A 23273-nucleotide genomic window follows, 5' to 3' on the forward strand; every position below is an offset into this window, starting at 1 on the left:
TGTGGGGCCTATAGGAAGCCTACCAGCACAGAATGAGCTGCAGCCTGCCATTGCAGGTAAAGGCAAGAGAGAGTACCTTCATCTTGAGGCACCCTCTCAGCAACTTCAAAAATCTGAAATTAAAAATGGGCACAGCAGCTGAACTACCTTTGTGGAGGTTAAACCGCTACACAGGGCAGCTTGTGAACACAGCTGTAGCCAGATAGACTGGATGAGCCTTAGAATCTGCCTGGAGCACTAGTCCACTGGTCTTCCAGCAAGTAGTCACCTGCAGACAATTGTCGCACTCCCAACATTGCGGGACTCTGCAGTCCAATTGGAAAATTCCAGTTGATTTCTGATAATTACCTTAAATAGTTATTCTGGCCCCTGGTCCAGCTCCAGGGTTATAGCTTGGGGGCAGGATGTTGCCAGCAAACACGCACATTGACCGATGGGGCAAAATTACCCATTCCCACCCCCTTAATCAGGGGAAAGTCCCACCCTAGGATTCCAGCACAAAAATCCAGGTAACACTCCAGTGTAGTTCTGAAGGAGTACTGCGCTATCAGAGATGCTGCATTTCAGATGAAACATTAAACTCAGGCAGATACAAAAAGATCCCATGGCCCTATTTCAAAGAAGAGCAGAGGAGTTATCCCCAGTCTCTTGGCCAATATTTAACCTTCAGACAACATCACAAAAACAGATTGTCTGGTCATTGTCACATTGCTGTTTGTGGAACCTTCTGTGCACAAATTGGCAACTGGGTTGCCTGCATGAGCACAGTGACTACACTTCAAAAGTACTTTATTGGCTGTAAAACACTTTTGAGATGCCCTGTTATCATGAAAAGTGCTATATAAATGCAAGCCTTTATTTCGAAGCTGAAAATACTCAATTGGAGGAGGGTTTTCTCAGTGACTTGAAAGGGCATCTGACCAGGTGGATTGGAATCAAAGATCAGCAGGTAACTGAGAAACCAAAGGCTTTCGAAGATAGGATAGGTCAGAAACAGACTAAATACATTCCATGAGGGAGAAAAAAGAACATCCAATGCAAAAGTTCCCTGGGTAACTAAAGATGTAGAGAATAAAATGAAACAGAAAAAGGAGAGTTATCATGAATGTCAGGCTCTCAATAATGTAGAAAAACCAAGTTGAATACAGAGGAGAACTGAGAAATAAAATGAGGGGCAAAGAGAGAGTGTATGAGAATAGATTAGCAGGTGACATAAAAGGGAGTCCAAAGGTCATTTGTAAACATATAAATAGTAAGCAGGTTGCCAAAGGAAGGGTGAGATTGAATGGGGAACAAAAAAAAAGAGATCTCCTTGTGGAGGTAGAGGTCGTGGCTAAGGTACTAAATGAATACTTTGCTTCTGTTTGTACTAAAGGAGAGGATACTGCCAATATCACAGTAAATGACAGGGAGTAGAGAAATTGGATACGATTAAAATAGATTAACGTACTTAAAAAGTTGGCAGTGCTCAAAGTTGAAAAGTCACCTGGTCTGAATGAGGTTGCTGAGAGAAATAAGGGTGGAAACATTGGGAGCTGTGCCAGAGGACTGGTGAATTACAAAGGTGATAGCCCTATACAAGAAATGGTTAAGCCTGCCAACTACTGGCCAATTAGTCCATCAGTGGTGGGGAAACATTTAGAGACATCATAATGATGCAAGACAAAATTGATTGTCACTTAGGAACGAATGAGTTAATAAATAACAGCCAGCGTAGGTTTGTTATAATTGTTAGCAAACTTGAAGCCCGCAGGATTAAAGGAACAGTGGCTACACAGATATGAAATAGACTATGGGACAGAAAGCAGAGCATAATTTAAAAAATTGCAGATGACATGTGTGCAGGAAGGTAGGATTAGAAAGGGCACTTGGTGTCCTCAGGCTGGCATGGACAAGATGGGCCAAATGGCCTCCTTCTGTGCTGTAACTTTTCTATGGTTCTATGGACATGAAAATTGGAAATATAGGTAAAATATGAGGAAGCTAGTAACAGCCTTCAGGAAGATATAAACAAGTTAGTGAAATGAGCAACACATGGCAGATGCAGTTTAACATGGAGAAGCATGGACTGGTGCACATTAGGAAGAATGAGGCAAGGCAATATAAACAAAATGGTAAATTTTAAAGCAGGGTGCATATACACAAATTTTTGAAGGTGGCAAGACGTGCAGAAAAGGTTGTTAAAAAATCATATGGGATCCTTGGCTTTATAAACAAAATCATTGAGAACAAAATTATGCTAATCCTTATATTTCTCTGGTTGGGTCCTGGCTAGGGTTTTGTTTCCAATTTTGAGCTCACACTTTAAGGAGGTCAAAGCCTTTGAGAAGGTGTAGAGAAGATTTATCAAACTGCTGCCAGGGAGTGGATCTTCAGTTATGTGTACAGACCAGAAAGAAGCTGGTGTTGTGCTCCTTATAGCAGAGAAGGTTAAGAGATTTAATTGAGGGGTTTTAAATCATGAAGGGTTTTGAAATTGTTTTCACTGGCAGGAAAATCAGTAATGAGAGGACACAGATTGTAGGTATTTGATAAGAGATCCAGAGACAAGTTGAGGAGAACTTTTATGCAGCAATTGTTGTGATCTGTAGAATGTGCTGCCTGAAAGGGTAGTAGAAGTAGATTCAATAATAACATTTCAAAGGAAACTGGAGAAATACTTAAAGGGGAAAAATATAGGGGGATTATGATGAAAGGACAGGAAAATGGAAATGAGAAATGGGTCTTTCAAAGAGTCGGCATGGGCTGAATGGCTTCCTTCTGATCTATACCATTCTATGATTTTAACACAGGAACTTGTGATCAAGTGGTGGAGTGTTAAAACATTCCAACTCCTTATCTGATGATTGATGAAAGGGTTTAAGATGATGTGGTGTTGAGCAGAGATTTCCCACTTCTACCCCATGGTGCCCTCCCCATAGGGTACCATTACAGCATACATGGAAAGTAAGCAAGTGATTGGATTTGCTTTTCTATTTTGTCATTCAGATCCTTAAAACATTGGAAAGCACATCAGAGCCAGTAAGTTATATTTGAAGTGCAGTCACATGATTACCAGCAAATAGAAGTGATTTTCTATGGTACACTGTCTGTGAGCACCACTATGCAGTGTCAGCTCACAAATTGTCACATCAGGAGTGCCGCAGATCAAAATTTTCTCCCACTGTTCCAAATTTGATCCTTCAATAATCTGGCATTTGCAGTTGGAAGCGCTACTTGCAAGGAGTGCCAGTAGGGAAAATTTATTTCCTGCGAATGCTGGGCCATGGCATCATCCCTAATTTGTTCATGTTTAGAATCAAATCCCACTCTCTTTGATATTCTGCTCCTTGAATTTGATATTCAGTTTCCAGGAGAACAACTCAACACAGTGCTGTTTCTTTGGGTAAGGGATGTGCAAGAATAATTATGATGGAAAACTGGTGAGTGCGTTGTAACACAAGACTCATCACTATGGTGAATAATTTCACCAGGTTTATGACCACAGACATGAATATAATTACAATACACAATAATAATGATTACATTATGAAAGTCATTCTTTCACCATGAGACTCTTTTGATGTTGTGCAAACATGATGCAGTGCTACATAAATGCAAGTTATTTTTCTGACTAACATCAAAATTTGAAAACAACAGTCTAGTTGTTCAGGCCACAGTAAATACTTTGACAGTGCAAAATTTCCCCATGGACAACACATATTTGTGAAACAAGATGTTCCTGACTTTTTCAAGAACTGAGGATGGCTGAAAATTTCCCAATGCCCACTTAACCTTGAATTGTTGTTTGTCAAGCTTGGATTGGATAATTACTGAAGAGAAAAAATTGTAGGGCTAAGGGAAAAGGCAGGGAAATGGGACTAGCTGACTTGCACTTGCAGGGAACCAGCACAGTTATGACTGGCCGAACAGCCTCCTTCTGTGCATTAACCATTCCATAATTCTATGATCCATTTGCCTAGCAGAGACCCACAGCTGGTTTGCAGGCTGCTGGGACTACACTGTTACTCAATGCAGCTCTTTGGTCTTTCCACACGATTGACAGATTTTTAGCTGTTGAATGCATCAAGGGAAATGGGGATAGTGCGGAAAATGGTGTTGAGGTAGAAGATCAACCATGATCTGGTTGAATGGTGGAGCAGGCTCGAGGGGCTGAATAGCCTACTTATTCCCTATGTTCCTGTGATTGCAGAGCTGCAGCAAGCCTCAATTTTTGTGAGAGCTGAGTTTTCACTAGAGCAGAATTAGTGCTTAGTGGAGAGGAGCATAATAACTTGACATACTGGATAGGCATCTACTAGAAACAGATAACTTTATTACAGAGAGCTTTTTAGAGGCTACATGCTTAAACCAGGTCCTTGAAAGGAAAACTCCACCGCCTGGATTACCTGCACTTAGGGCTCATTGGTCAGAGCCGCCAACAACAACCACGTGAGTCCTGGTAGGCAGTAGGAAAGACTATACCTTCAATTACTACATTTCCTCCCCCTTTAGTTCTTTTATGGTTTCTATTTACAGAGAACATTTGCATATCCCACAACATATACATATATACAACTCAGATGATTAAAGTTTAAGTCTCTGAGGTGGTTTCTTTATTCGGTTAGAGCGGTGTAGCTCTATCACTTGAGGTTCTTCCACTGGATCGACATGATCAGGAACTGCAGCACAGATACATCATTAGAAAGTGGCAGTTCAGTGTTTGGCAACTCTACAGGGACATCAAGCATGTCTAGTTCGATTTGTCACCTCAGGGATTAACGGTTCAACATTAATAACAGGCGGGATAGCTGGTTGTTGGAATGTCTCTCTATTCCGAAGATGATCCACATGTTTTTGAACAATTTGATCTTTTGCTTCCACCTGGAAGGACAAGGGACCAGTTTCTGAGACAATTGTACCAGGAACCCAAAAAAGTCCATTTACAAAATTCCGCACGAAAACTGTATCTCCTACCGTGAATCTTAAAGCTTTGCTATGAAATTGTGCTTCAATTTTTGATTACCCTGACTCTTCTCTACCTTCCACCCTAAGTTTGGAAACAACAGATTTAACCTTGTACTTATGCAGCGTTTCATCGATAATTCAGACGGTATTGAACCCGTGGTTGAAAGAGGCATCGTATGATAATTGAGAAGAAAGCCGGAAAGTCGAGTTTCTAGAGTACCTTCTGATAACCTCTTCATCCCAAATATGAAAGTTTGCACAGCTCTTTCAGCTAAACCATTTGATGAGGGATAATATGGGGCAGTTTTAATATGCCTGATTTCATTTAAACTCATGAATCTCTGAAACGCTGTATTGGTAAAGACTGTACTGTTATCCGAAAAGATGATTTCTGGTAGGCCAAGTATACTAAAACATTGACGCAGCTTCTCAATGGTTGCGCTCGATGTCGGTCTGACTTCATACACATCCATCCATTTAGAATGCATTTTTACAATCAACAAAAACACAGCACCTAAGAATAATCAATAAGTAGTCTAACCCATGATCGACCAGGCCACTCCCATGGATGCAGTGGAGCTGAAACAGGTTGTTGCTGACAATGGAGACAGTGCTTGACCATGCTTTCAATGTCTTTGTCAATGCTGGCTACCAGACATAGCTTTGCACAAGCCTGGATACGCACTGTGAAGCTCTGTTCAAGAGTGGTTCTGTTCTTTGCAAAGGGACGACAACTCTTGATCCCCACAAGAAGATTCCATCTCGGCAACTTAACTCTGTTTTACGGACATGGTATGGCCTCATCTCTTCAGACACTGGTGGATTTGACCACCCTTGCAATACAAGGTCTCTGACTTTCGACAAAATTGGATCTCTGTCCAATTTCTAATTTGCTTCATGCACACAGGTGCAGAATCCAAGAAATTCAGTACAAGCACAATTTCTTGTGGCACTGGAACAGGAGGTGACTGAGTGCCTTTGTATTTGCAATATGCCAAGCCAGAATGGTGCATAAAGGTATACTCATATGCAGATAATATGAAAGCCCAATGTTGAACTTTTGCTGATGCTGTTAGTGGAATGGCCTTATCCTGACTGAATAAACCCATTAATGGTGAAATGTTGTCCATGCAGATACTAGTGGAATTTCTTCACTCTGAATATCACCGATAATCCTTCCTTTTCTAGTTGGGAATTACCCTTCTTAGCTGTGGAGAGGGTTCTGGAGACATAGCCAATTGGCCTTTCTGATCTGATTCCTGTCTTTTCTTTTTCTTGACAGAGCTTCACAGTGCGCATCCAGGCTGCAGATTTTTGTCTCATCCTTCATTTTGATTTCACAGTTGGCCAGGTTTCTCTCTGATGAAATTTTAACTTGGTTCAGTTCAGTAGTTGAGCTACCCATGGCTTCATTATCCATTCGTATTTTGGAAAATCTACAACTTTTCCTTCTAAAGCCTCTTTTGTTTTATTAAGCTGATTCTTCAGCTCTTCAGTCTCTTTCTTGTATTTTTTGGCTTCCTTCTGGAACATTGAACATTGTTGAGTCTTCCCTGCCAACTGTTCCTTCAGTTGGTTCAGCGTAGCACTAAATTCATTTTGTTTCTCTTCATGATTTTCCAGAGGAACCAACTCTGAATTGAGGGATCCTTACAGCATCTGAAGGTCCTTCAATTCTCCCAACTCATTCCAAAATACACGTCGTACGTCCTTAGCAGTTCACTTCTAAAGTGAATTTTTTTTTTATATGGCATCACTGGCTAGGCCAGCATTTATTGCCTATCCCTAATTGCCCTTGTTCAGAGGGCATTTAAGAGTCAACCACATTGCTGTGGACCAGGTAAGGCCAGCAGATTTCCTTCCCTAAAGGGTATCAGTGAACCAGATGGGTTTTTACAACAATCAGTAATGGTTTCATGGTCATCATTAGACTTTTAATTCCAGATTTTTATTGCATTCAAATTTCACCATCTGTTATAGTGGGATTTGAACCCAGGTCCTCAGAGCATTACCCTGGGTTCCTGGAATACTAGTCCAGTGACAATACCACTATGCCACCACCTCCCCATCAAATATTTCAGACCAGTTGAGCTTGATTTTTGTAACCAATCTTGGCGCAGAAGCCTAGGCCCTTCACCTGTCACAATGATCACTGGAAGCTGGGCTGTCTGTTGCCAAAAGGACACAGGTACTGTGGCGATGCCCTTTACTGGTATGGATTCTCCAATGTATTTCTTCAATTGAGACATTGTTCACCCCAGATTCAGTGGCTGGGCACCTTCATTTAGGTATTTAAATGTGTGCTCTCCCACCACTGTGGTTGGGGCTCCCGTTTCCACCTGCATTATTTGTGGCTTCCCATTAACTTGGATTGTGACAGTAAAAGGTTCAGTTTTTACAGCTGTGACATTGTACAGGGAATAGATGTCAGTATTGGCAGCTTCAGGTTCTGTTGTATTATTCAATTCAATCATATTGGTTTGCTGCCTTCTGGGCTGTTTCGATTTCACCCTGCGTTGCTTTATTATGTGACTTTTCTTATGACAGTAATGGCATTCTGCCTCCTTGAATCTGCAGGTGGCCAGTACGTGGTCAACCCCACATCTATAACAAATTAACTTTGGAGTCGCTGCTGAATTGTTTGTACTCGGCCTTTTCATTTCTCTAACAGCGGACCTTGCCTTCCACTTCGCTGCTGTATCTCTGGTTTTCGGGCCACGCCTGGCGGTAGGTTCCCGCCCTACCTGAAGAACAGCACCATGTTGTACGTGTCGTAAAGCCTGCGAGTCTCTTGCAGCGCTTTCCATGGCTAATGTTATTTCCATGGCGCGCTTCAAATCGATATTGACTTCTGCGAGTGAACGACGCTGAATGGCGTCGTCATGAACTCCACAACCTAATCTGTCCCACAGCAGATCATTGAATGTGTCTCCAAAATCGCAGTACTCCGTCAACTGCTTCAACTTCACTTTATAGGGTGCGATGGACTCTCCCGGGGCCCTTTCTCTGGAATTGAACTTAAACCACTGCATTATTAGGGATGGCTTCAGTTGAAAATGCATTTTCACAAGGCCTACTAATTCATTAAAGCATTTAGAATTAGGAGTGTTCAGGGCTGTCAGGCTGCAGAGAAGGTTGTATGTCTTGCTACCACATGCGTACAAAAGGATTGCTTTCTGCTTCTCCTCCATGGTAATTTCGTTCACTGCAAAATAAAAACCAAGGCCCTCTACATATTGGCTCCAGTCTTTCATAGTTGCGTTGTAAGGATCGATTCTGGAGAAGAGTGGCATGGCTAGTGAGTACTCATTTCTTTTTTCTTAAGAATTGATATGCTCACATTAACAAGGAAAGTGCAACATTGGAGCTATTTTATCCTTGTCGCCAAATGTAATGACTTGATGTAATGGACAGACTTCTATCAGAAACAGATAACTTTATTACAGAGAGCTTTTTAAAAGCTTCATGCTTGAATGTGGTTATTAAGACACAGCCGATAGTAAATGCTGAGCTGTTCAAATCCCAGAGGGAAGCTTGAAACAACTGTCAAAACCAATTTTGCAATTTGTACATTTCGAGACGCAAGCTTTGAATTCAGTAGTAATATTCCACTGAGTCTCATGAGGTTTTTATAAAACTATAAAAAACATTTATTAATACAAGAAAGATTGTAAGCACATACATATGTCTACAAAAATTACTACTGTAATAGCTAGAAAAATCCCCTAATTTATCTGACTCCCAGTCACACCACTGTTAAGGCAACAGTAAAACACATACGGCAGAATTTTGCCATCGGCGAGCATGGGGTCGGGGCCTGCTCGCCGATGTGTAAAATGACGCAGGATGACATCCGGCGGAACACCTAACGTCATCCTGCCCCATTTAAATTTTCAGGAAGGCGGGGGCGCACCAAAATTGAGGCCATTGACAGGATCATTTAAACAATTAAAGGACCTGCCCGTCCAACATTAAGGTTGGTGGGCAGGCCAGGAGCCCTGGCGGCAACTAGAAAATACATGGAACCTCATCCACGCGCAGGATGAGGTTTCATGAAGGGTTTATAAATTAAATAAAATTTTCCATTAAAGTTCATTGACATGTCCTAGCTCATGTGACACTGTCACATGAGGGGACATGTCTTAAATTTTTTTTTCTTTATTAAAATTTTTAACATTTAAAACTTATCTCCCTGAGGCACCTCAGTGCGCATGCACGAAAGAGTGCACTCCAACTCAGGGAACCCATCCCCCAGGGAGTGCACAGCACTTCCAAGTGCATGCCATGCTGGGCGGGCCTTAATTGGCCCACCACATAAGATGGCGGCGTGGACCCAATCAGGGGTGCTGATCGGGTCCACGCCCACCTGCAACCTGCACAACCCCGCCAACGAGGGGAAAATTCTCTCCTTAGAATCCCTCTCCTTTTTACCAACAGCCTTCTCTTCCTTTATACACATTTTCCTCTTTGAATGCAAATTTTCATTGTATCACTATGTCTTTTGAACTTTACCTTTTCTAAAAAGACCCTTTCATAATACCCATTTTATTAGTAATCCTTGGGAAAAATAAACAAACACACTGTTTCTGAGCTTCACCTGGTTAGGTGTAATATTTCACACCCTCTCTTTGAATTTGAAATGCAAATTGCTCCCATGTTTACCTAATTAACATTTCAAACCTACTTCTCTTCTATACATCAAAGCCTCTAGACCAGCTGGCTTTAATCCAATTAAGACATGCGCACGCACACGTACACACACATGGAACTGCATCTTCTGGTTGGCGAGCAGGGGGCGGGGCCCACTTGCTGACGTGTAAAATGACGCAGGGTGACATCAGGTGGGTGCCCCGACGTCACCCCGCGTCATTTACATTTTCAGGTCGGCTAGCGCATAGCCAACTCGGCTGCGCACCTGCCGATCTGTCAGCAGCCACTTAAGGCCATTAGTAAAGTAATTGAATCAATCAACAGACCTGCCCGTCCAACCTTAAGATTGGCAGGCAGGCCAGGAGCCCAGGCGGGCTTCCAGAAAACATGACCCCTCATCCATGGGGCGGGATGAGGTTTCATGAGGGTATCAAAATTTGTATTAAACGTCCAAATAAAAGAAATTGACATGTCCCAGCTCATGTGACTGTGGCGCATGACAGGGCATGTCAGTAATTTTTTTTCCAATCTTTATTCAATATTTCAAATCGAAGCCGATCTCTCCGAAGCAGCACTTTGCCTCAGGGGGATCTGTGCGCTCTCTCTCGTGCACATGTGCGAAAGAATGCAGTCCCGTCTCAGGGAATTCCCCCCCCCCCACCCCCCACCCAACCTGCACAGGGAACGCATAGCACTTCCTGGTGGATGTCTCGCTGGATGGGCCTTAATTGGCTCTCCCACGTAAAATGGTGGCACGGCCCAATCGGGAACCCGCCCACCCTTGCCCGCTCCCACACATCCCTCTACTACGGGGGGGAAAATGTTGCCCATAGACACAGACACCACTAAACTCTATTTTAAAATAATTTCCATTAACATCATACACACTATTATATCTTCTTGACACAGGTCCTTGACAAGAAACTCCACCACCCCCCTGATCCTGCCCTTGGGGCTCATTGGTCAGAGCCTCCAAGAACAATCACATGACCCCTATAGGCAGTGGGAAAGACTATACCTTCAATTACTACAGGAGCATTGACACTTACAAATGAGAGTAGCATGTGTATAACATTTTTTTGTACAGCAGGGTGCAACTGGCAATGTAGTGAGCATGCAGTGGGGCCAAGAGACCAGTGGCGTCAGGGGAGTAATAACAAGCAAAGTTGGGAGTGAAACATGCTAATTTTACTGTAGATCAAGACCTAAAATCAGTTTAGATTGAAAAATAATGCATGTAAACCTTAATAGTTGGTGACGTTTAAGGCTTTAATAATGCTGAAACTTGTTCAGATGCAAGCTGGAGTTAAATTTGATTTATTTTTAGAAAGCAAGGTGTAACTTTCAAGGTCAGCTCAGTGCACTGGTTAATTGGAAGAAACTATATCCTGCCACCACTTTAATGGAATAGGGAGTAACCCTTTGTGGTTTGGCACAGCAGTACAAACATTTCGGAGCAAAAAGTTGGGAATTTAAAGATTACAGGGTGTATGTGGGCAAATCTAAAAAAAAAATCTTTATCAGACATATAACTTTCATTTTTGAGGGGACCCATTTGAACTACTAATTGTAAATGGAGTAAAGTAAGACTCTGCCTTGTCACCTATCTTATTGGAAACCTTTAAAAGTGAAAAGTTGGGTGGCATAGAAAAGGATGGCCTTGGTATGTCTGTTTCAGGCACTTCTGAAGAATTCTTGTGCTCCTTTTTATAGACTATATTGTGTTTGTGGATTCACCTGGGAACCTGAAGGCCAATTTTGTGATTGCACAGCTGGGGGCCTTGTCATGGGGCCTTTGACCACCAAGAGGACATATGACGAAATCAGGTGGACACTTCCTACAAATTTCGATTCAGTTAATGGGCTCGGGATCATTGGGAGCATGCCTGTGATTTTCCAGTGTGATCTCCCAGCAGACGAGGCTCCATGCTTGGAGCACAATATGAAAATTGACCCTCTAATGCACTTACCATTTGTTCTTTCTCATTTTCTTCAACATAAGCTCCAATGTAGATTTATGGTGTTGTCCAACAACAAATATATATATTTTTTATTTATACAGTGCTTTAAATGATGAAAACACCCAAATGCTTCACAGAAATAAAATCAATTAAAGTCAATACTGAAGCAAAAAGGGCAATGTTAGAAGGGGTGACTACGAGGTGGATTTTAAGGAAGGTCTAAAAGGAGGAAAGGGAGTTGAAGGATGGAAGGGTTCAGGGAGGGAATTCCAGAACTGAGGGCCTAGGTGGCTGAAGGCACAGCCATCAATGATGAGGCATAAGAACATAGGAAATAGGAGCAGGAATAGACCACATGGCCCATGGAGTCTGCTGCACCATTTAGAACAATCAGGCTGATCTTGGGCTGCAACTCCATTTTCCTGCCCACTCCCCTTATCCCTTAATTCCCTGAGAAACCAAACTTCTGTCTATCTCAGCCATAAATGGAGCATCTACAACACTCTGGCAAAGGAAGTTTGGGATACACAAAATATATTTCCAAACAATTTTCCTCCATGATGTACAATGCTTCTGCTTTGGTTGTGTCAGCATCACCAACTAACAGCAGTGTCCCTCCAACATTTATGGATGTGATCAACAATGTGTTAATAACCAGTTAATCTGCTTGAGGGATAGTATATTGGTCAGGACACCAGGGATAAGGTGCTTAATTGGGGGAAGGCTAATTATAACAATATTAGGCAGGAACTGAGGAATCTAGACTGGAGGTGGATGTTTGAGGGCAAATCAACAACTGACATGTGGGGGGCTTTTAAACGTCAGCTGATAAGAATTCAGGACCGGCATGTTCCTGATAGGATGAAGGATAAGCACAGCAAGTTTCAGGAACCTTGGATAACGAAGGATATTGTGAGATTAGTCAAAAAGAAAAGGGAAGCATTCATAAGGGCTAGAAGGCTGGGAACAGATGAAGCCCGTGGAGAATACAAAGAAAGTAGGAAGAAACTTAAGCAAGGAGTCAGGAGGGCTAAAAGGGGTCATGAAAAGTCACTGGCAACCAGGATTAAGGAAAATCCCAAGGCCTTTTATACATATGTAAAAAGCAAGAGGGTAGCCAGGGAAAGGGTAGGCCCACTCAGGGACAGAGGTGGGAATCTGTGTGTGGAACCAGAAGAAATGAGAGAGATACTAAATGAATACTTCTCATCAGTATTCACCAAAGAGAAGGACTTAGCAGTTGATTTGTCTAGGGAAGAGTGTGTAGATAGCCTGGATCATGTTGAGATCAAAAAAGAGGTGTTAGGCATCATGAAGAATATTAAGGTGGATAAGTCCCCAGGGCCAGATGAGATCTACCCCAGAGTACTGACGGAGGCAAGGGAGGAGATTGCTGGGGCCTTGACAGAAATCTTTGTATCCTCACTGGCTATGGTGAGGTCCCAGAGGACTGGAGAATGGCCAATTTTGTTCCATTGTTTAAGAAGGGTAGCAGGGATAATCCATGAAATTACAGGCCAGTGAGCTTTATGTCAGTGGTAGGGAAGTTATTGGAGAAGATTCTTACAGGATTTACTACTATTTGGAAGCAAATGGGCGTATAAGTGAGAGGCAGCATGGTTTTGTGAAGGGGAGGTCGTGTCTCACTAACTTGATTGAGTTTTTGGAGGAAGTGACAAAGATAATCAATGATGGAAGGGCAGTGGATGTTATATACATGGATTTCAGTAAGGCCTTTGACAAGATCCCTCATGGCAGACTGGTACAGAAGGTAAAGTCACACGAGATCAGAGGTGAGCTGGCAGGATGGATACAGAATTGGCTTGGTCATAGAAGACAGAGTGTAGCAGTGGAAAGGTGCTTTTCTGAATGGAGAGCTGACTAGTGGAGTTCCGCAGGGATCAGTGCTGGGACCTTTGCTGTTTGTGGTATACATAAATGATTTGGAGGAAAATGTAATTGGGCTAATTAGTAAGTTTGCAGACAACACTAAGGTTGAAGGGGTTGCAGATAGTGAAGAGGATTGTCAATGGGTTATAGATCGGTTGGAGACTTGGGCGGAGAAATGGCAGATGGAGTTTAATCCGGACAAATGCGAGGTAATGCATTTTGGAAGGTCTAATACAGGCAGGAATTATACAGTAAATGGCAGAACCCTTAAGTGCATTGACAGGCAGAGGGATCTGGGTGTACTGGTCCACAAGTCACTGAAAGTGGCAACGCAGGTGGATAAGGTAGTCAGGAAGGCATATGGCATGCTTGCCTTCATTGGCTGGGGTATTGAGTATAAAAGCTGGGAAGTCATGCTGCAGCTGTATAGAACCTTGGTTAGGCCACACTTGGAATATTGCATGCAATTCTGGTCACCACATTACCAGAAGGATATGGAGGTGTTGGAGAGGGTGCAGGGGTGGTTTACCAGGATGCTGCCTGGTCTGGAGGTTATTAGCTATGAGGAGAGATTGGAGAAACTCAGATTGTTCTCACTAGAGCGACGGAGATTGAGGGGCGACTTGATAGAAGTTTACAAAATTATGAATGGCATGGACAGAGTAGATAGTCAGAAGCTTTTTCCCAGGGCGGAAGAGTCAGTTACTAGGGGACATAGATTTAAGACGAGAGGAGAAAACTATAAAGGTGATGTGTAGGGCAAGTTTTTTATGCAGAGGGTAGTGAGTGTCTGGAATTCACTGCCAGAGGAGGTGGTGGAAGCAGGTACAATAGTGATGTTTAAGAGGCAGTTTGACAAATACATGAATAACATGGGAATAGAGGGATACGGACCCCGGAAGTGCAAAATGTTTTAGTTAATGGGTAATATGATCGGCGCAGGCTTGGAGGACCGAAGGACCTGTTCCTGTGCTGTACTTTTCTTTGTTCTTTGCTCTTCTTTGAAATAGTGCCCTGGGATCTTTCACACCATCTGAACAGGCAGTTGTGACCTCAGTTTAACATCTCATCTGAGAGATAGCACCTCTGACAATGCAGTGCTCCCTCAGTACTGCATTGGACTGTCAACCTTGATTTTTGTGCTCTAGCCCTGGAATGGGACTTGAAGCTGAATCCTGCTAAACAGGATTTGGCAAGTTGTGAAAACTACCATAGGGAAGGAGAGGCTGCTCCAGCCTATAGCAATCTGTCACCGGACATCCTAGTAGGTGGAGCCAGCCTCACTGTGGGTACATCTCTATCAAAGAACCATAAGGAACTGCATTAAACAATTGGTGATGAATAAACTTGGTGCTTGGCATAAGACTTGAATGTTTATAATGTTGAGCTGGCTAGCACACTGCAAGGATATCACATAGTTCTTTCCAATGTGTTGAAAATATATGCTCACTGTATAACTAATGCAGAAACTCAGATTCAAGGAAGCAGCTGCTAAGTGATGTTACCTGGAAGCCAGTATGAAGATACAGTTGCCTGTCAATGTTGGGTTGCAAAGAGACAAAAGAGCTGCTGCTGAAGCTCTGGCCTCCAACTGATGAAATCATGGGTGATGGGTGTGTACATGCTGCAGTACAGGGATTGTGGCACTGCCCTCACACATTTTATGGTGAATTATGCTGCTTGTCATCTTGTTCATGCAAAGCCCTTGTAGCTGAGGCCTGATTTTAACCTATTTCCCTGATTTAAAGAAAGGACACAGGGAATTAAAATCATGACAGCAACAACTGATCCTTAAAGGCTTTGTGCCATGCACCATAGTAATGGGTGCAATTAGACCAGAGTGCAAATTCAATGTCAGGCTCTGATAGCTTCAATCAGGCTCCAGTGCTATTTTGACTATTTTTCAGTGAGGTTGGCGCCTGGTACTGGACTTGCAACCATTCAGGCGAGAGTAGGGCCTAACTTAACCTAAATGAAATACAAACAGAAAATGCTGGAAGTACTCAGCAAGTCTGGCAGCAACTGCAGAGAGAGAGAGATAGAATTAATAGGCAGAATTTCCACGGGCCATCGACTTAAAACCTTAAGCTGAATTTTCCCAGACCTGCCGAGGTGGCCCGGACCTAAGGAAATTTGGAAAGATGTGCATTGGGTAAGCTCCCTGATTCGTTGCTGCACCCGAGTGCTTTTTCCAGTGGTGACTGAGTGGCAACCTGCCTGGCAGCAGCCAGAATCCAATTAAGGATGGGACTGAGCCACTTATCCCCAATTTTCCATGCCACAGGAGATTTTCCCGACGGTACCTGGACTCCCCTTCAGAGGGGTGGTTCACCCAAAAAACAAATGAGAGGAGGTTTGAGGAATGGGCAGGTGAAACTGTATTGAAAACATTATATGCAGACATACCCTTAATTAACTTGGTTTTCTTTATTTCTTGACTTGGAATTTTTAAAACAGTGGGAAAATCATCATGTTATGCTTAAGAATATGAGAATATCGGCGTCTTTTACATGAACTAGTACCTGATGCTGGTTTAAAGGAATATTCCTAGCACCATTCGGTATTGATAATAATGTCAGACAGTTTCCCTTTAAATATTGCATCCCTGGACTGGAAATGCCCCTCCTCTTCCGGTGCTTTGTGACAGCTCCTTGCCTGGATAACAAAATGACCAGTGGGAATGCATAAAGGTTTTCGGAAGACTTTAAGATAATTCATTTTTAAATTGACCTAATCCTGAAGCAGCATTTCAGTTCAATGCATTATTCATTTAGCATGTTTGATATAATTATGACAATTTACCCAAGTAGGCTTTTCTCATGTGCATTCTTATGTGCATTTAGATAAATAGCAAAGTCCATATTTTAATACAATTATGTATTTGCCACGGGGCACTACTTTAGTCAAATACTTGCCTTTAACATAAATAAAAGAATTAGTGTTCTGCCTAATCTTTACAATCTACCCAGCTGTCATTATTCTGTCAGTTGGATTTGTGTGAAAGCCCAATTAGCCTCTGGAGCCTGAAGAACAGCAGGGATCACGACTGTGATAGCGTGCCATGGAGAAATTGAAAGATGCATCTGTCTGCACCAGGACTGCTATGATATTGTCAGGTAACTGAGGTAAAGCACCTAGATGTTGCTAACGGGAAGTTAGGATGGCCTCTGAGACCAGGTCAAAGGTCAAGGACTAGTCTGACGTCACAAATAGTAAATTACAAACACAGCTTCTGACAGGAGTATCGTGGTGAAGTAAGGAGAGCAGATGATTATTCACATGAATCATAGACGTTTTCGAGAGACATTTTCTCCCTCTTGTGGATTATTACCACTATCATCTCTGCTGAGGAGAAAAGCAGAAGATCCAAGTGAATCAGTTTCAAAGGTTCACTGATTTTGAATGGCGGTAACATATTAATTTTCTGGATGATATCGCTGCACAGTCTTGTATGAAACCCTATCAGTGATCGATAGAAGGAGCATGAGAAAGCCTTTGGGCTTACACAGAATATTAACGATGTAGACAAAGGATGTTAATTGAGGGCTCTAGAGGAGCTAGGAGAAAAAAGTGACAGAGACAGCAGGAAAGCAAGAGGTGGCGAGAAAGGATAATTGATTTTAGAGGGAAGACAGGAAAGCGACAAAAGATTAAAGGGGAGAGTTAGGATAGAAAAAGAGAGCAACAATAGGGAAAAGCGGTACAATAGGGAGAGGAGGAGAGTGTGGGATATTGACTGGGAGAAAGTGTGGCAAAGAGGGGGAGAAAAAAAGAGTCCAGCCAACAGCTGGAGTTAAGCAGAGAGTGATGGGCTGTGCTCCTAGTATCCACGTCTCTCAAAGTGGAGTGATTTACTGCAGAGATTCAGATGAATCAAACTCTCCACATCAGACCACCACCATCTCCCAAGGTGCAGCAACAGTCCATGGCTTCTTCATCAAGACAGACGCTGCTGAATCGCTGCCCTCTGTGCTGGCATACCAGAGTCGGGCAACACGTACTTCCTCACGTCGAGAGAAGAAGGAAAACAGCAACTGCACTGAAGCTGAGACCCAAACCAGCCACACCAGTGTTAAGGTAACAGGCTTTGTTTATTCCATTCGGCTTTGTGTATTCCTGTCACAGGCACAAATGAGTCAGTTTGGTGTGATGTGTTCTTCCCTATCTTATCAGTAGGGATGATGAATGCCCCGTCAAAAGAGAAAAAATGTTTGAATTTTCATTTTTTTGTGCATGGGTTAATGACTTACAGTAACAATTAAATTCTTCACACCTAGTGGTATATACGATAGGGACACATCCAATCTATTTTTAGCTAACATTGCTTTCCTAAAAGGTTAGAAAATGGGCTGATTTTTGACAGCTAAGGATATTAATAGCTTTTGCAACATCCTGCCACTGCATAGTTAAATTGAAAAGTGGGTATTTTTTGCCTGGATGAAACTTGAGGGGAAATTTGAACTCAGAAATCGAGGAATACGGGAATTAAAGTGGAACAGGTCAATTTCCAGTCCCACCCCGCAGTTCAGTGCTATTTCTCTGGTGGCTTAGTCATTTGCCGAATTGGATGGCGTTTCGTAAGTTTATGCAAATCGGAATCCTTTGACGTGCTTTGGATTTCCACAGGTGTTCTCCTGCTCATCCACCATAACTTTGGCAGAACATCCATTGACACCCCGAATATAGTTTATGAAAAGGATGATTTGAAGGGGAAGATTTGCAAATATTGCCCCAGCAATGAATGAAGTGCAGAGGAGTTTCTCAAGACATCGATATATCAGCAAATGGAAGGTCTCCTGCAGTTCAGCTGATAAACGAGCAGAGGGTTGCCTGGGAATACAGCTGTTACGGACAGGAGAGAGGTTTAATTTAAACAGCACTAATTTCTCCTCTCACCATTTATCTGTAACAGAAAGGTGTTCTGATTTATTTCCCTTTTTATAAGGAGTGGCGTATTTCCCAACCTCTCGATTTTGATGCGATACAATTTTCTATTGATAACCCCACAGCAAACTTGAGATTGGATGAACTCAAAGGGTTAGTTTATTTGCACACTCTCAAAAAGCAAAAGAGGATTTGTAATATCCTCCTCACATTCAGATAATAAAAAGAGGAATAGAGAAAAGAAAGATTTACAGTACTGAGACCACAGAGAAAAAAATTATTGTTTCACGTGGGTTCTAGAATCCTGAAACAAAGTCCAATGGGGTGTTCCTTCACAGAAGTTGGTGAACTGAATGCCGATGCTGGATAATTCACTTTTCCAGCGGTGTTGACTTAACACACCAAGATGGGCATGCAGAGATGAATCAGTCTTGTAGGAATGGTACAGGCTTCCAGCAGAAGCAGGGTAGATGGAGCCAGGTGTTCAACCTGGGCAGAGCTCCTTTTCTGTGAGGCTGTCAGTTAGATGGTAAACAACAGACTCAGCTATGTAGTTCAGCAAAGCAATATTACTTGTTCCACAAGCCAGAGGCCCATGTTACATGACTTCCTGTCTCTCTACCCTGCCTTTGATAAAGGATGTGTATCCATCATCTGGGTTCAACCATTAGGAATTGAAAGGAAGGTTGCAAGGCCTTTCTCTTTGCAAACGATCCATCTCCTTCTGGCCAACTTGGATTACTAAATGCACATGGCCTTTGTATAATTTTCTTTGAAGTCGGGCTGTACAGTCCACAGGGGAGCTTTTAGTGACTCCTCAGAGATAATGAGGTGTGAGTTTTCCTAAAACTGCCAGGTGGCTTCCTTTGTTCAGGGGTCACACCATTGGCATCAGGCATCACGGCAGACAGGGGGTTGGGGAGGGGGGCAATAATATGGCGAGAAGGCCAAAAAATCGCTCTCACACCATTGTGAAACCAGTTGCGATTGTCTGTTCCACCCATTAATGGCAGGCCGCATTTCCTTCTGCCGCACATCGGGAACGCCATTTTAATACTTTGCATCGAATTATAAGCCCTGCTCCCCTGAATCATCCCCCCACGCTAGATCATCTTGGAAATCACGCCAACGTGTTTCACAACTGTACATAAGCACCGTGCACCTGGCGAGCTGCATTTTGTTTGGGACTTCGAGGTTTGTTTGCCTACCTTGCTTCAGGCTGCGCTAGCAGTCATTAGCACCAGGCTTCGCAGGCAGCACCACATCACTTTTAGGGTGTTCATAGGCAGGTTTCTACCTGTGGGGGTGGCTTTTCAACGGTTGTAGGGCTAGGGCTTGCTTGGGGAAGGGGGAGAAGCAAGGGAAGAGGCTCCAGGGCGAGGGCTGCAGTGGGAAAGAAGGGCTGGGGGGTGGGGGTCCTAGGGCATGTGTGAGGGCACATGTTGATTTGTGAAAGTGGCCTCAAGATGGTGAGTGCTGAGGAGGCAGTCTCCAGAGGAGATGAGGCCAGATGGAGATGTGAGGGTGCGTGTGAGAGAGTGAGTGGTGATGTCCCTTGAGCTGGCAGTGAGTGTGATGCCAGTGAATGTGTGATGGCCTTGTGAGTGTGAGAGTTAAAGTGGGAAGAAGGCTGCCTTACCCTGGCATCATGGATAAGATTCTGCACTGAATGGCCGACCCCTTGTGTGCAGCATTGGCACTGACCACCCCTGCTGCCGCCTCCCAAGCCAGAGTGGTGAGACTGGGCCTCCTGCGGCCAGAGCGGGGGCAGAGGACATCGCAGTGGGCCTCCACAGATTCCAGGAAGGGTCCCAGGAAATTGGAGAGGGAAGGTAGCACTGGATTGGGGGACTGCATCCTTCTTAGCTCTTGGGGTCATGTCTTCGCTGGAGCAGTCCTGGGCTGCAAGCATTGAGAAGTGTGCGTGTGGCTGCAGTTTAAATTTGGCACCCTGCATGAGGAAGCAGCGGGGTAACAGAGCAGTGGGCAAATTGGAGGCCACCCGCCAGCGAGATGGCGCGTTTCCTGTGGCTCCATAATTAATGAGGCAGGAATGGGACGATATGGTGCAAAAACCCGCCAATGTGGCCGGAAGGTAAAACGACTTTTTCCCTGCCGCTACCGCAAATCTGGGATGATTCTGCTCGTAGTTTCAGCTGTTTTAAAGGTCTTTGTTCAGTTTTTTAAAATTTTAGAAATAGCAATGAGCATATCTATATATATGTATATTTTATAAAAATATACAGTGTGAGGTCTTAGGCTGGGATTTTCCAGCCCCGTCGTGGTGGGAGCCATCGCGGGACAATCGGTTTTCAGCGGGACCAGACGATCCTGGTGGTGGACTGGGCTGGAAAATCCCAGTCTTATTCCCTGCCACAGCAGATGTAGAATGCATGAGCAACAACAGGTACTGCCCTACGTAGTTTAATGGTTGTAGCGATGGATTAACAACTCAGATGACATGGGGACCTGTTTGATGTTCATTCCATTTATTCGAGGACAACATGGAGGTGGTGAGGGGTACAGATGAGAATGATGAGGCTGCGGCCTTGGCATGAAAAACATAGGGCAGAATTTTCTGCTTGCCGGTCGGGGGGGCCCGACCCAATCTCCGGCGGGCGGGGAGCTGATCCCCGCCAAAAAAGCGAGCCCTGCTGCCATTTTAGGTGGGCGGGCCAATTAAGGCCCGCCCAGCGTGATGTCCGGCGGGAAGCGCTATGTGCTCCCTGTGCAGGTGGGGGATGGGGGGCGGATTCCCCAAAAACGAGAATGCGCTCTTTCCCGCATGTGCACGAAAGAGTGCACATCTCCCGGAGGCTAAGTGCTGCCTTAGCGAGATCGCCGACACTTTTAAGAAGATTAAAAATAGAAAAAATAATCCTTACCATGTCCCCCTCATGTGACAATGTCACATGAGATGGGGCATGTTCATAAATTACAGTAAAACTTTAATAAACTTTTTAAATCCCTGAATGAAACTTCATTCTGCCAGTGAATGAGGTTTCATGTTTTTTTGTTTGCAGATTTAAGTTTTCCTATCGACCCTTCCTGATCGGTAATGTGGTCAAAACTGACTGAGCTAGCGCTGATTATGTTTTCATCCAAATATTATTTTTTGATCTGGAAAAAATAATTAAAATAGCTTCTCAGACAGAAATACTGACCCTGAAATTCTGAAAGCCTTTCCTAGTCTCCCACAGTGACTCAACAAAACCACCATGAAAACACTAATGTATGCAGCTCTGTTTATGGTTTTCCCCACGGGACTCTGCTAGTCTCCCACAGGATTCACAGCAGGAGAATGGGAAAATCACTATGGAATTTCTGGGTCGCTATTTGAAGGATATTAAGTGTTTCAAAATGACATAGGTTGCTGAGCACAGTGAAATTTGGGGGTCGACTTGTATCACATTGATGGTAATGTATAGACAAAACTTGGTGGGCGCACAGAATGGTTATGTGCCTCCATATGTTCTTTCCTTATTATACAAAGCTTGATTGGTGTATTACACTTACACATTGTTATACTCCAGAAAGCCAGGTGGTGAAGGGTAGGACTGAAGCCAATCTTCATGCACTTTTATAAGCATTTATTTACAGAGATGCAGATTACAAGCATACACCTCCTAATCCAACAACCACAGTTTTAGTTTGTGCTTATTCATGAAGGCACAAGTTGACCTACAGTCAATGCCCGTTACCTCATAAGCAAATCTGTTGTCAAATGAGCCAAGCTAACAATTAAACACAATTAATATACAATTAACTAGCTTTCCTTCAACCAATAATTAATTAAAGAGATATAGGAACAGGGCAGACAGTAGGATTTCAACTACTGCTCTTGTGGAGAATAAACACTGTCATGGAATGATTGAAAGAAACACTGGGCAGAATTTTCCCTCCATTGGGGGGGAAGTTGATGGGCGGGCACATGGAGGCGCGCTTCCGATCAGCGCCCCAGATCAGAGGCATGGTGCCATTTTACGTGGGCGCTCCCTGTGCGGGCGGGGGGGAATCTCTAAAGTCAAGAGTGCACTCTTTTGCACATGCCCATGAAAGAGCGCACTCATCTCCCTGAGGCTAAGTGGGAGATCGCCTCTACTGTCAACAATATTAAAAATAGAAAGAAAAATGCCCTTGCATGTCCCCTCATGAGACACTGTCACCTGAATTGAGACATGTTCATAATTTACATAACAAGTTTATTAAAATTTTTAAAACCCTACATGAAACCTCATCCCGCCGGTGGATGAGGTTTCATGTTTTTTCTAGTTGCTGCCGGGGCTCCTGGGCGACCTGCCAACCTTAAGGTTGGACGGGCAGGTCCACTAATTGCTCTGTCAATGGCCTCAATTGTCCATTGAAAGGTCGGCGGGCACGCAACTGATTTTGCTGTGCCCCCGCCTTCCTGAAAATTTAAATGGGGCGGAGTGATGTCAGGAGTTCCGCCCAACATCATTTTGCGCATTGGCGAACGTAAAATCCTGCCCACTGTTTCCATGTTGTAATTCCTATGCAAGTCTGTGGAAAAAGTATGGAGAAATCATAAACAAAGACAGAAAGAGAAAAGTTGTGAAAGCTGGAAATCTTGAAGTAGACTGTTGAGTGCCTGCTTCTCACCTGAAGACCAGATGACTAGCAGTTGAAAGTGGGAACTTTCAAACAGGCTTTTAAACAGACACCCAGGTGGGAGGCTGTTTAATTATACAGATCATGGTCCTGCATCGTTTAAAGATTAATGGATGAAGCCTATACCCATTTATTGCCGGCTGTTCAACACAATGTTACTGAGGCCTGAACCTTAAAGTGGTTCAGACTTCCCAACTGCTGTGTGGGCACTATGGGTGCATTTCTGATATTACGGCTGTTCTGTGACCAAACTGAAAGCCAGATTACCCTAATGAAAGAAAAACTATACGGTGGGGAAGTCACCTTTACAAT

The 23273-nt window shown here is 43.5% G+C and overlaps 1 protein-coding gene across 2 annotated transcripts in view; it reads left to right on the plus strand.

Moving 5' to 3' along the window:
- The window catches only part of pde8b (phosphodiesterase 8B), a 359526-nt gene that overhangs the window by 59703 nt on the left and 276550 nt on the right, over positions 1–23273 (plus strand). The window contains exon 1 of one of the 2 annotated variants that reach the window (XM_041186069.1): positions 17256–17525. The exons of the other annotated variant lie outside the window; for it this stretch is intronic. Coding sequence (XP_041042003.1) covers positions 17256–17525 — 270 coding nt within the window. Of the gene's footprint in view, positions 1–17255; positions 17526–23273 lie in introns of those variants that run through there. 2 annotated transcript variants of the gene reach the window in all.

Source organism: Carcharodon carcharias, chromosome 4 (genome assembly GCF_017639515.1).
Source record: "Carcharodon carcharias isolate sCarCar2 chromosome 4, sCarCar2.pri, whole genome shotgun sequence".
NCBI lineage: Eukaryota > Metazoa > Chordata > Chondrichthyes > Lamniformes > Lamnidae > Carcharodon > Carcharodon carcharias.